The 12,279-nt window shown below is 41.4% G+C and overlaps 1 protein-coding gene across 3 annotated transcripts in view; it reads left to right on the top strand.

The window, feature by feature from the left end:
- NBEAL1 (neurobeachin like 1) overlaps window positions 1–12,279 on the top strand; it is a 273,447-nt gene that overhangs the window by 193,455 nt on the left and 67,713 nt on the right. For all 3 annotated transcript variants that reach the window (XM_056534118.1, XM_056534117.1, XM_056534119.1), the window contains 3 exons: window positions 3,550–3,707; window positions 3,795–3,919; window positions 5,257–5,377. In XM_056534118.1, the coding sequence (XP_056390093.1) occupies window positions 3,550–3,707; window positions 3,795–3,919; window positions 5,257–5,377 (404 nt within the window). The remainder of the gene's footprint in view (window positions 1–3,549; window positions 3,708–3,794; window positions 3,920–5,256; window positions 5,378–12,279) is intronic.

Consider the following 12,279-nt stretch of genomic DNA (forward strand, 5'->3'; position numbering starts at 1 on the left):
ATGCGACCGGCCATGGAAAGTGGCAAGGTAGCCCAGGCCCGAAACTTCTCACGAACAAAGGAGAGCAGGGGCTTAACATTTACCAGGTGGTCATTCTCAAACGCTCGGTTAAGGTGTACCTGTCGTCAACAAAAACTTTTTATATAATGTAGTTAATACTATTATATGTATATTTGTAATATACATTGGTTAAAAAATGTGTACATTTTTGGGTGAAAAGTGCTATCCCTGTAGCTATTGCCTGTGTGTCTCTATGAGGAGTCCAAATACAGGAAGTGAGGGTAGGACAAGCAGGGCTCTGTGCAGGCTTCTGGCTTGTCAATCATCCTGATGTGTGAGTCTGTAGCAAGTCACAGAGCCTCAGTGCACAGAGTCCTGCTGTTCCTTGGTGCACAGAGCCCTGCTTGTCCACCCTCACTTCCTGTATTTGGACTCCTCATAGAGACACACAGGCAATAGCTGCAGGGACAGAAATATAAAAAAAATTTAACCAATGTATATTACGAATATACATATAGTGGTTTTATCTACATTATATAAAAAGTTTTTGTTGATGACAGGTACAATTTAACATGAATACCAGGACATGTGAAGTGTCTCACCAACTTTAGATTTTTGTGGGTGTCTATACCGCTTCCGCATAGTGCCGTGGTGTTGCAACTAATTATTTTGTTTATTTTGTCCATTATCCGGATGGCCCCTGTCTGTGGCAATTTTAGTCAGTGTTTTGATATCTCTCTGGATAGGTTTCGGGATAATCATGTTGCTCCTCCATCTCGGCCTCCAGGTTAGCTAAGGTCCTTTGGGTGGTGGGTCTTTTTGATATTTTACAACATTGCAATCCCTCCTCACAACAATATTCTTTTTATTCTGCCACTTCCAGAACTCTTTCTAGAATAGACATGGTTGTGGGGAACTATCATGTGTTAGGAATTGTGAGGGAGTATCTGGCTAGAATTTTATATGACCACTCCCCTCTCTGTGTAAAAATGTAGGTAGGAGTCACCCTCCGTGGAAAATCTACCGGGGAAAGTCGTTGATAATATTTCCCGTTTTTTTTTTAACTCACAGATAACCCATTATTTCACTCGACACTGCCTAGGCATTTGACAATGTCACGTGGAACTATTTATAGAAAGTCATGGGGGAACATGGGTTTTAAGCCGCAATTTCTGTCCTATGTCCAATGTTGTATGATGGCTCGGATTAGAGTGAATGGCAGGTTGTCTTTTCTGGACACATGGCAGGAGTGCTTCCTGTCATTGTTGCCCTTTCTTTTTGCCATTGATCCCCTGGCCAGCTTGTTAGGAACGTGTATGGAAATAATGGGATTTCGTTATGGTTCTACTGAAGAGCGCAACGCATTGTTGACTACATTCCTTGTAATTAGCTACTTCTCCTAAGAGTTCTCAGAAGGTTTTAGTGTGATATTGGTTGTCTTTGTTGGTAGTTGGCTGTGCCAACCTGATGAAGATGGTTTTTAATGGCCCAACTGTTATATGTTCTAAAGAATTCACCGGTGTGGATTGCGGTGTCGCATTTTCAGAGGCCGCAACATCTCTTTTGCCAGTTATTGTGGGAGGGCTAGGATTTGTTTGGAAACTTTGCAGTTGGGGTAAGGACTTGGGAGGGTTGGCATTACCTACCCCCTGGTTATATTTTCTTGCTTCCCAACTTTAGCAATTAAGGGCCGGACTGGTCTTTCTACATGGGGTACCACAGGTCACCTGTTCATAGCTAAACATGGTGGTCGAGTTCCGTGTCACATCTTGGGAATTGGTTCTCTCACCCAACCTACTGAAAACTCTGCCATTACTCAATTGCTGTGTAAGGTTTGGGGAAATTGTCAAGACTGCTGGTAATGACTGGTAGTGCCAACTTTATACCGCTTTAACCCCTTAAGGACTCAACTTATTTTCACCTTAAGGACGCAGCCAATTAAATTTTTAGCATTTTAGTTTTTTTCCTCCTTTCCGACTTCTAAATTCATAACTCTTTTATATTTCCATTCCTAGACCCATATGAGGAATTGTTTTTTGCGTGACCAGTTGTACTTTGAAATTACATCACTCATTTTACCTTAAAATGTATGGTAAACCCAAAATATTATTTTTTGTGTAAGGAAATTTAACTGAAAATCATAATTGATCGAATTTGGGAGGCTTCATTTTCGTGCTGTACACTTTACAGTAAAAAATACATGTTTTCTTTATTCTCTGGGTCAATACGATTAAAATGATACCCATGGTTACATACATTTCTATTATTAGTACTGCTTTTAAAAAAAATCTCAAACTTTTTTTAACAGGTTTAAAAAGTTTAAAATTGCCCTATTTTGACCACCTCTAACCTTCTTATCTTTCCGTATTCAGGGATGTGTGAGGGCTAATTTTTTGCACCATCATCTGTAGTTTGGTTTGATACCCGATTTGCGTATATGTGACTTTTTGATCGCTTTTTATAAAAAAAATTTTGCAGTTTGACGTGACACAAAAGCTGAAATTCTTTACTTTTTTATTTATTATTTGTTTTTTATACGTATACGCCATTCGCCGTAGGGGATTATTAACATTATATTTTTATAGTTCGGACATTTATGCACGCAATGATACCAAATATGTTTATTATTTATCTTTTATTTACGCTTTTATTTATTAAATGGGGAAAGAGGGTGATTTAAAACTTTATTGGGGGAGGGGATTTTTCATATTTTTTTAAACTTTTTTTTTTACATTTATTTTACACTTTTTTAGTCCCTATAGGGGACTATTTATAGCAATCATTAGATTGCTAATACTGTTAGCACTGATCAGTATTATCGGTGATCTTCTGCTCTGGTCTGCTAAAAGGCAGATCAGTGCAGAAGACCCCGGGAGATGGACGGAGACAGGTGAGGGGACCTCCGTCCGCCATCTAGGCTGAACTGATCCCCACGGCAGTGCCGCGGCGATCATATCAGCCATTATAAGTGCTGCACTGCCGCAGATGCCGTGATCTGTATTGATCACGGCATCTGAGGGGTTAATGGCAGACATCAGCGCGATCGCTTATGTCTGCCATTACCCGCGGGTCTGCCGTTGCTGACAGCCACCAGGACACGCCAGAATGAAGCGAGCTCAGCTCCTGCGCTTGTATCACAGCCCCACCTTAAATGTACGGTGCTGTGCGCTAAGAGGTGCTATGCAGCGCCGTACATTTACGGCGCATGTCCGGGGTTAATACAACCCTGCTTTTTGGGTTGTGTTTCTATGTTTTATAAAATTTGTTAAAATTCAGTTAAATAATGGGATAAAAAAATTTTACATTAAAAAAATAGGACATTGACATATCATTGTGGTGTTTCTACCACTAGACTATAGATCATTATTGAACAGTGTATATGGGGGTAAACCTTGTTGCTATATGTGAGCATGACATTCGCAGTTTCCATATATGCCTTATGCTGAATATTATAAACTGCAGTGGATCATACTGATGTCCTTTGCTCTGGTTCTCTTAAAAACGTTAAATGTTGAGTTTGAAACCTGATTTGTGCCTTTTGTTGAGTAGGAATTTTTTTTGGAGCCATTTAATCGGAAAACCCGTCAGGAGAACTTGCGTTACAATAATATGCTGAAACAAATCAACAGCCAGCACACGGCCACTTTAAGACAGTGGAAAGCAGCACAAAGATACCTTGCCTGTGAACGTGGTCCTTGGGCAGACAGGTTAGTTTTACTTGTATGCTTTTTTTTTTGATAGACTGTATTGTATGTGTCTCTTTATAATATTCTTTACCGTTGTAATTTCTTAAGGAAAGAAAACTGGGACTACTGGAAGCTCTCCAATGTAGAAAACTACTCACGTATGAGGCTCAAGCTGGTACAGAGTAACAATTTTGACCCCCATTTAGAAGCTAGTAATTTGCGTGATAACTTGGGTAAGTTTATGTTTAGATGATGTTTTCTAATTTTGAAATATATTTGGGGAGATTTATCAAAACCTGTGCAGAGGGAAAGTGAAGGAATGTGACTTAAAAGAGGACACAGTAGACTGCATTCACCATCCAGACGGCAGCTTTATTCAGGAAAAGCAATGCAAAATGGGTACAAGCAGATGTGGCTGGGGCAATACGGGACAGACTGTTTTGTGCGATGACTCTTTTCCTCTAGCCGGTATGCCAAGTTGCATAGTAATAGTAGTTGCTTATATTCGTAGTAGCAGTTGCCCATAGCAACCAATCAGATTGCTTCTTTCATTTTTCAGAGGTCCTTGCTCAGGTTTTGATAAATCTCCCCAATTGCGCACCCATTTTATTATAATTTTTTTTAGTTTGGTGAAAATATGTATTGTTATGATCTATTCACATTGACAGCATTGCAAAGTTTTTGTTACAATAAAATATCTATATTTGATTTATCAGCTCTGACCTAATGCAGCATTTGTTTTTATTTTATACTTTTAAGACCTGCACTCTTCACCTTGTTATTCAGAGTCACCTTCTAATATAACAGGTTGTACAGCAAATATTTGTCCATTATATGATCCTGTCCTAAGAGCCAAGCAACACTAAGGGGGAGATTCATCAAAACCTGTGCAGAGGAAAAGTCAACCAGTTGCCCATAGCAGCAAATCAGGTTGCATTTTTGAAAAGGCCTCTGAAAAATAAAAGAAGCAATCTGATTGGTTGCTATGGGTAACTGGTCAACTTTTCTTAGCACAGGTCTTGATGAATCTCCCCCCAAGTCTACTATTAGTGATCTATTTCTGACCACAGTTCCAAGTTTAACTGATGTTACACGTCTTGGTAATAATGCAGTCCTCTCCACAGCCACTGCTTGGAAGTGGTACACCAGTAAGGCTGGGTTCACATATGTCCGGTATAGTTTCCCTCAGGCATGCTCTGGAGGAAAACTGATACTAGAACTGATCTTATTCATTTGATTGGGACAGTTCACAATCATCCAGCATCAATTTTGATGCCGAATGGTTTGACAGGGGAACGCAGCTTCAATGGATGCTGGGTACCATACAACTGATGCACATTGTCATTAGATATGCCATTAGTTGCATCAAGATCTAGGCTGAGTTTACCTATGCTGGACATATGTAAACCCAGTTTTACTACAAACAACATAGGTGTTGCTGGTTAAGTAACACTTATTTAATCATCTGGTAGTTCCTATGTTTTTTTTGTATTTTAAATTATCCTGAGTTAATGGGCAAAAAAGTTATGGAAAATAAATTAATTATACATTATTTTTTTCTTTTCTGCAGGTGCCACACATGCAGAACTATCTAGTGAGTCACTACTGCTGGAAGCTGTGAAGCAGGTTAAAGTCAGTGACCTAGAAGATGATGGACTTGAGCTTTCTGAAGAAGACAGTACAGCCATAATGTATGTTCTTAGTTTAGATTCTTATAACTTAAAGGGGTAGTCTGGAAATTGTAGAAACCGCTTAAGAATTGAACTGGCATAACTTTAAAAAAAAACAAAAAACAGGTATTCTAACATCAGATAAGATATATAATAATGCACTGCTCAAAAAAAATAAAGGGAACACTAACATAACACATCCTAGATCTGAATGAATGAACTAATCGTATGAAATACTTTCATCTTTACATAGTTAAATGTGCTGACAACAAAACCACACAAAAATTATGAATGGAAATAAAAATTTTCAACCCATGGAGGTCTGGATATGGAGTCACACTCAAAATCAAAGTGGAAAACCACACTACAGGCTGATCCAACATTGACGTAATGTCCTTAAAACAAGTCAACAAGAGGCTCAGTAGTGTGTGTGGCCTCCATGTGCCTGTACCTCCCTACAACACCTGGGCATGCACCTGATGAGGTGGTGGATGGTCTCCTGAGGGATGTCCTCCCAGACCTGGACTAAAGCATCCGCCAACTCCTGGACAGTCCGTGGTGCAACATGGCGTTGGTGGATGGAGCAAGACATGATGTCCCAGATGTGCTCAATCGGATTAAGGTCTGGGGAATGAACGGGCCAGTCCATAGCATCAATGCCTTCCTTTTGCAGGAACTGCTGACACACTCCAGCCACATGAGGTCTAGCATTGTCTTGCATTAGGAGGAATCCAGGACCAACCGCACCAGCTTATGGTCTTGCAAGGGGCCTTAGGATCTGTGGCTGTGCAGCCCCCCAAAGAAATTCCACCACACACCATTACTGACCCACCACCAAACCAGTCATGCTGGAGGATGTTGCAAGCAGCAGAATGTTCTCCACGGCATCTCCAGGTTCTGTCACATGTGCTCAGTGTGAACCTGCTTTCATCTGTGAAGAGCAAAGGGTGCCAGTGGCGAATTTGCCAATCTTGGTGTTCTCTGGCAAATGCCAAACATCCTGCATGGTGTTGGGCTGTCAGCACAACCTCCACCTGTGGACTTTGGGCCCTCATACCACCCTCATGGAGTCTGTTTCTGACCCTTTGAGTGGACACATGCACATTTGTGGCCTGCTGGAGGTCATTTTGCAGGGCTCTGGCAGTACTCCTCCTGCTCCTCCTTGCACAAAGGCGGAGGTAGTGGTCCTGCTACTGGGTTGTTGCCCTCCTACGACCTCCTCCACGTCTCCTGATGTACTGGCCTGTCTCCTGGTAGCGCCTCCATGCTCTGCACACTACGATGACAGACACAGCAAACCTACTTGCCACAGCTCGCATTGATGTGCCATCCTGGATGAGCTGCACTACCTGAGCCACTTGTGTGGGTTGTAGACTCTGTCTCATGCTACCACTAGAGTGAAAGCACCGCCAGCATTCAAAAGTGACCAATACATCAGCCAGGAAGCATAGGAATTGAGAAGTGATCTGTGGTCACCACCTGCAGAACCACTCCTTTATTGGGGGTGTCTTGCTAATTGCCAAAAATTTCCACCTGTTGTCTTTTCCATTTGCACAACAGCATGTGAAATTGTTGCTTTCTGAGTGAACAGTGTGATTTCACAGAAGTGTGATTGACTTGGAGTTACATTATGTTGTTTAAGTGTTCCCTTTATTTTTTTGAGCAGTGTTTTTCTGAAACATATAGCATTGCTTATCTATGGTCCCCAGTTATGATACCAATAATTTTTTTTTTTTTTTTTTTTTTTTTTTTTGTGTGTGCCTCCTTTCAGCCGATGTTAGAAATCACTACTTCCTGGTTGAGCAGTTGCTTAGTAGTACAATTCCCAGAACACAACGTTTTCCCTCAACTCTTCATCACAGCCCTCCCACCCTATCTATTCCCCTCCTACAACACTCCTGCCAGTTTGCCACCCATAGCTGTGGCTTTAGTGCCCCACCCACAGATGCTACAGATTTGTCTATTTTAGGGTATGTTCACACACTGCAGATTTTCTACAACTGATTTTAAATACATTTGTTTTAATGTAAAAAAAACACTGTAGATTTTGTGCAACAGATCTGTAGCAGATCAGCAGCATGTAAATTACTATTTGGTACATTCTGCAGTGTATACTGTATCTGCAATCATACCCTAATAATACATTGACTAATGGCAGATTAGTTGCAGCAATTTCTGTAACTATCTCTTTCTTGAAAAATATTCAAATTCAGATGAAGGTAACTGTGTATGAGGTGCATACATTTTGCAATATATATTTACTCTTACGCAGTTAGCCAGCAGCTACTGTATGCATTCCCTGTCTACTCTTTTTCCTGTGGCATTGTTCAGCACTAGGCATCATGATAAATACCCCCATCATTACTCTCTATGTTTGGAAACCAGTGTGCCTCCAGCTGTTGCATCAACCCCCTGCATGCACGGACAGCCAAAGGGCATACTGGGAATTGTAGTTATGCAACAGCTGGAGGTTTGCTACCGCCCCCCCCCCCCCCCCCTTGCTGCAAGTTTCATTTTCACAAGGGAAAATAGGAAAAAAAAAGCCCCCAAAACGTTGTACACCCATTTCTTCTGAGCATGGAAATACCCCATATGTGGATGTAAAGTTCTCTGCGGGCAAACTACAATGCTCAGAAGAGAAGGAGCTCCATTGGAGAGAAGGAGCTCTTTTGGAGAGAAAATATGTTTGGAATTGAAGGCCATGTGTGTACAGCCCACTGTTCCAAAGATCTGTCAAACGCCAGTGGGTTGTAAATGCTCACTGCACCCCTTATTACATTCCGTGAGCGGTGTAGTTTCCAAAATTGGGTCACATGTGGGGGGGGTCCACTGTTCTGGCACCATGGGGGCTTTGTAAACGCACATGGCCCTCGACTTCCATTCCAAACAAATTCTCTCTCCAAAAGCTCAATGGCGCTCCTTCTCTTCTGAGCATTTTAGTTCGCCCGCAGAGCAATTTACATCCACATATGGGGTAGGCTTTGGGAGGCTTTTTCTCCTAATACCCCTTGTGAAAATGAAAAATTTGGGCTTACACTAGCATTTTAGTGAAAAAATCTAATTTTTCATTTTCTCGTCCAACTTAAGCGGAAATTTGTCAAACACCTGTGGGGTGTAAAGGCTCACTGTACCCCTTGCTACGTTCCATGAGGGGTGTTTTCCCAAATAGTGTGCTATGTGTTTTTTTTTTGTTCTGGCATCATAGGGGCTTCCTAAATGCAGCATGCCCCCCAAAAACAATTTTTAGCAAAATTTGCTTTCAAAAAGCCAAATGTGGCTCCTTCTCTTCTGAGCATTGTAGTGCGCCCGCAGAGCACTATGCATGCACACATAGGGTATTTCCATACTCAGAAGAAATGGGGTTACAAACTTTGGGGGGCATTTTCTCCTATTACCTCTTGTAAAAATTGTACATTTTGGGGAAAAAACTGCATTTTAGTGAAAAAACAATTTCATTTACATATCCGACTTTAATGAAAAGTCCAGTGGGGTGTTAAGGCTCACTGGACCCCTTGTTACGTGCCTTGAGGGGTGTAGTTTCCAAAATAGTGTGCCATGTGTTTGTTTTTTGCTGTTATGGCACCATAGGGGCTTTCTAAATGCGACATGCCCCCCAAAAACCATTTCAGAAAAATTCACTCTCCAAAATCCCATTGTCGTTCCTTCCCTTCTGAGCCCTCTAGTGCACCCACAGAGCACTTTACATCCACATATGAGGTATTTCCTTACTCAAGAAATTAGGTTTACAAATGTTGGTGGCTTTTCTCCTTTTACCCCTTTGTATAAATAAAAAAAACTTGGTCTACAAGGACATGTGAGTGTCAAAAATTGAGATTTTGAATTTTCTCCTTCACATTGCTGCTATTTCTGTGAAACACCTAAAGGCTCAACAAACTTTCTGAATGTCATTTTGAATACTTTGAGGGGTATAGTTTTTATAATTGGGTCATTTAAGGTGGGTTTTCTAATATGAAGACCCCTCAAATCCACTTCAAAACTGAACAGGTTACTGAAAAATTCAGATTTTGAAAATTTTGTGAAAAATTGGAAAATTGCTGCTGAACTTTGAAGCCCTCTGATGTCTTCCAAAAGTAAAAACATATCAAGTTTATTATGCAAACATAAAGAAGACATATTGGATATGGAAATCAATATATAATTTATTTGGTTAGTCTATTTTCCTTACAAGCAGAGAGCTTTAACCCCAAGGGGTACTCCGGCCCCAAGACATCTTATCCCCTATCCAAAGGATAGGGGATAAGATGTCTAACCGCGGGGGTCCCGCTGCTGGGGACCCCCGCAATCTTGCATTCGGCACCCACCTCTTTGAGCTGTACGCGCGTATGCCATTGACCGTGCGGTTTAATAAACAATATATTTTTATAATTCGGACATTTCCACATGCGGCGATACCACATATGTTTATTTTTATTTACACTTTTTCTTTTTTCTTTTTTTTACTGGGAAAAGGGGGGTGCTTTAAACTTTTATTAAGGAAGGGGTTAAATGATCTTTATTCAATTTTTTTTCACTTTTTTTTTGCAATGTTATAGCTCCCATAGGGGGCTATAACACCGCACACATTGATCTTTTACATTGATCAGTGGTTTCTCCTAGGAAACCATTGATCAATGATTCTGCCACTTGACTGCTCATGCCTGGATCTAAGGACACCATGAGGCAGGTAAGGGGACCCGCCTCGTGTCCTACAGCTGTTCGGGATGTCGCAATTTGACCGCGGCGGTCCCAAACAGCCCCCCTGAGCCAACCGGCATTAGTTTACTTTCACTTTAATCGCGGCGATCAACTTTGAAAAATTTTCACATTTTTCATGAAATTTTTGAATTTTTCACCAAGAAATGATGCAGGTATCGACAAAAAATTACCAATATGTTAAATTAGAATATGTCACGAAGAAACTGTCTTGGAATCAAATTCAGAAGTAAAAGCATCCCAGAGTTATTAATGCTTAAAGTGACAGTGGTCAGATGTGCTAAAAATGCTCTGGTCCTTAAAGGAGAACTACAGAATATAAAAATTGTCCCCCATACTGTCGTCAGTAAAAAAATAAAGATGTAAATACCTTCCTTCGCTCCCTAGGGGCCTCCGGTAACCGGCTCCGGTCTCCGCCACGATCCTCTTTCTGGTTGCCGGTGGTCAGCGAGTCATACTGCACTCAGCCAATCACCGGCCGCATCGAAGTCCCGGCTCGGCCGGCGATAGGCTGAGCGGCAGTGTGACGTTTTCGGCCCCGGAAGCAGGTGCCGGTGTAGTGAATAATTTTGTGTCTTGAAGCGTTCTCACTTCCGCTCAGCCTATTGCCGGCCGAGTCGGGACTTCACTGGCAACCAGGAAGAGAATCACAGCGGAGACCGGAGCTGGTTACCGGAGGCTCCGGGGGAGTGAAGGAAGGTATGTACATCTTTATGGTTTTTTACTGCCGGCAGTATGGGGGACAATTTTTATATCCTGGAGTTCTTAAGGTCATAATGGGCTTGGTCCTTAAGGGGGTTAAGCCAAGGCTCCTGAGACAATAGAGGATGATGTGTCATCTCGGAAAAGAGGGAGGAGCCAAGGAGCTGCTGAGACAACGCCACTCTGTAAATGAAAGTTTACAACTTCCTGTGAGGCATGAATCAAGAAAATGCATGCCTAAGCTAGTGCAATGTTTGATAGCACTATACAAATAGTTTGTAGATACTAGGGTGATAGTTTTATTTAAGTATAATTTTCTGATACTGGAATACCCATTTTACTTATGTGTAATTCCCTTCTGCTCTGCTTTTGACTGACTAACTTGCAGTTTTGACTTCAAATGTATCATTCAGTTGACTTTGCAGTCACTGGCCTCAGTGATCCAATGCTATGCATGCAAGCAGTGGCCACTGAGGATAGTGATTGGCTGTAGAGCCACAGGATTGATGTACTTCATGTCATCACTGCACATCAAGATGAAATGCTGGAGCTTTAGCAGTGAAAATCTATAGGTAAATACATTATTTTTTTTTATGCTCATTCTTGCTCTTAGCCGGACATGCCTACTAAAAGGGTTCTCAGACCTCTCTCACCTTGTAGATTCTAGCACTAGATCTCTAGTCCACCCCAGGGCCTCTGTTTACTTACCTGATTTTATGCTTGCTCTGTTCCCCAATGATGTTCTAAACACTGCTGCTTTCATTGTTTATTTAAATGGAACATGTCATGCTGAACATGCGTTCAAATCTGCAGGCAACCTGTTAAAGCAGGAGGAGTTGAGCAGACTTATATTTAGTATTGTGGAAAACGTATTCATGTAAACTATTCTGAGGAGTAACTAGCTAATTGGGTTGTTATACGCAGTGATTGATGGCTCTCTATATGACCAGGTAGTTGTCAGTCACCAATTAGGACTGCCCACTTGGCTACATGGCCCAGAATTAGAGATGAGCGAAGTTACAGTGGTTCGATTCGTCACAAACCTCGGGGCTCGGCGTTTGCTGACTTTAGACTCTCTCCTAGGACTGTATACACCTTTTCCAGCCCACCGGAGCACCTGAAAGCTGAACTAATTTATGCAGGCTAAAGTCAGCAACTACTGAGCCGAGAAGTTCGTGACGAATCGAATTACTGTAACTTCGCTCATCTCTACCCAGAATGATCAGATTTATATATATATATATATATATATATATATATATATATATATTTAGCAATCTGCCCAACTCCCCCTGCCCTATACCATTATCTGCAGATTGGGCTGCATTTTTCCCTTCTGCCTCTTTAATTAACTTTATTTACATTAGTTTTATTGTCTAATTATTTCATCATTTTTCCTTTGCTAACCCAATATAATAAAGGACAATTAAACAGTGTTTTCTGGTCCTCTGAAGGAATACTTATAGTAGTGGGAGTAGCATATGCGAAGGGAAAGGGAACTGTTTAAA

The sequence above is a fragment of the Hyla sarda genome, chromosome 8 (genome assembly GCF_029499605.1).
Source record: "Hyla sarda isolate aHylSar1 chromosome 8, aHylSar1.hap1, whole genome shotgun sequence".
Classification (NCBI taxonomy): Eukaryota; Metazoa; Chordata; class Amphibia; order Anura; family Hylidae; genus Hyla; species Hyla sarda.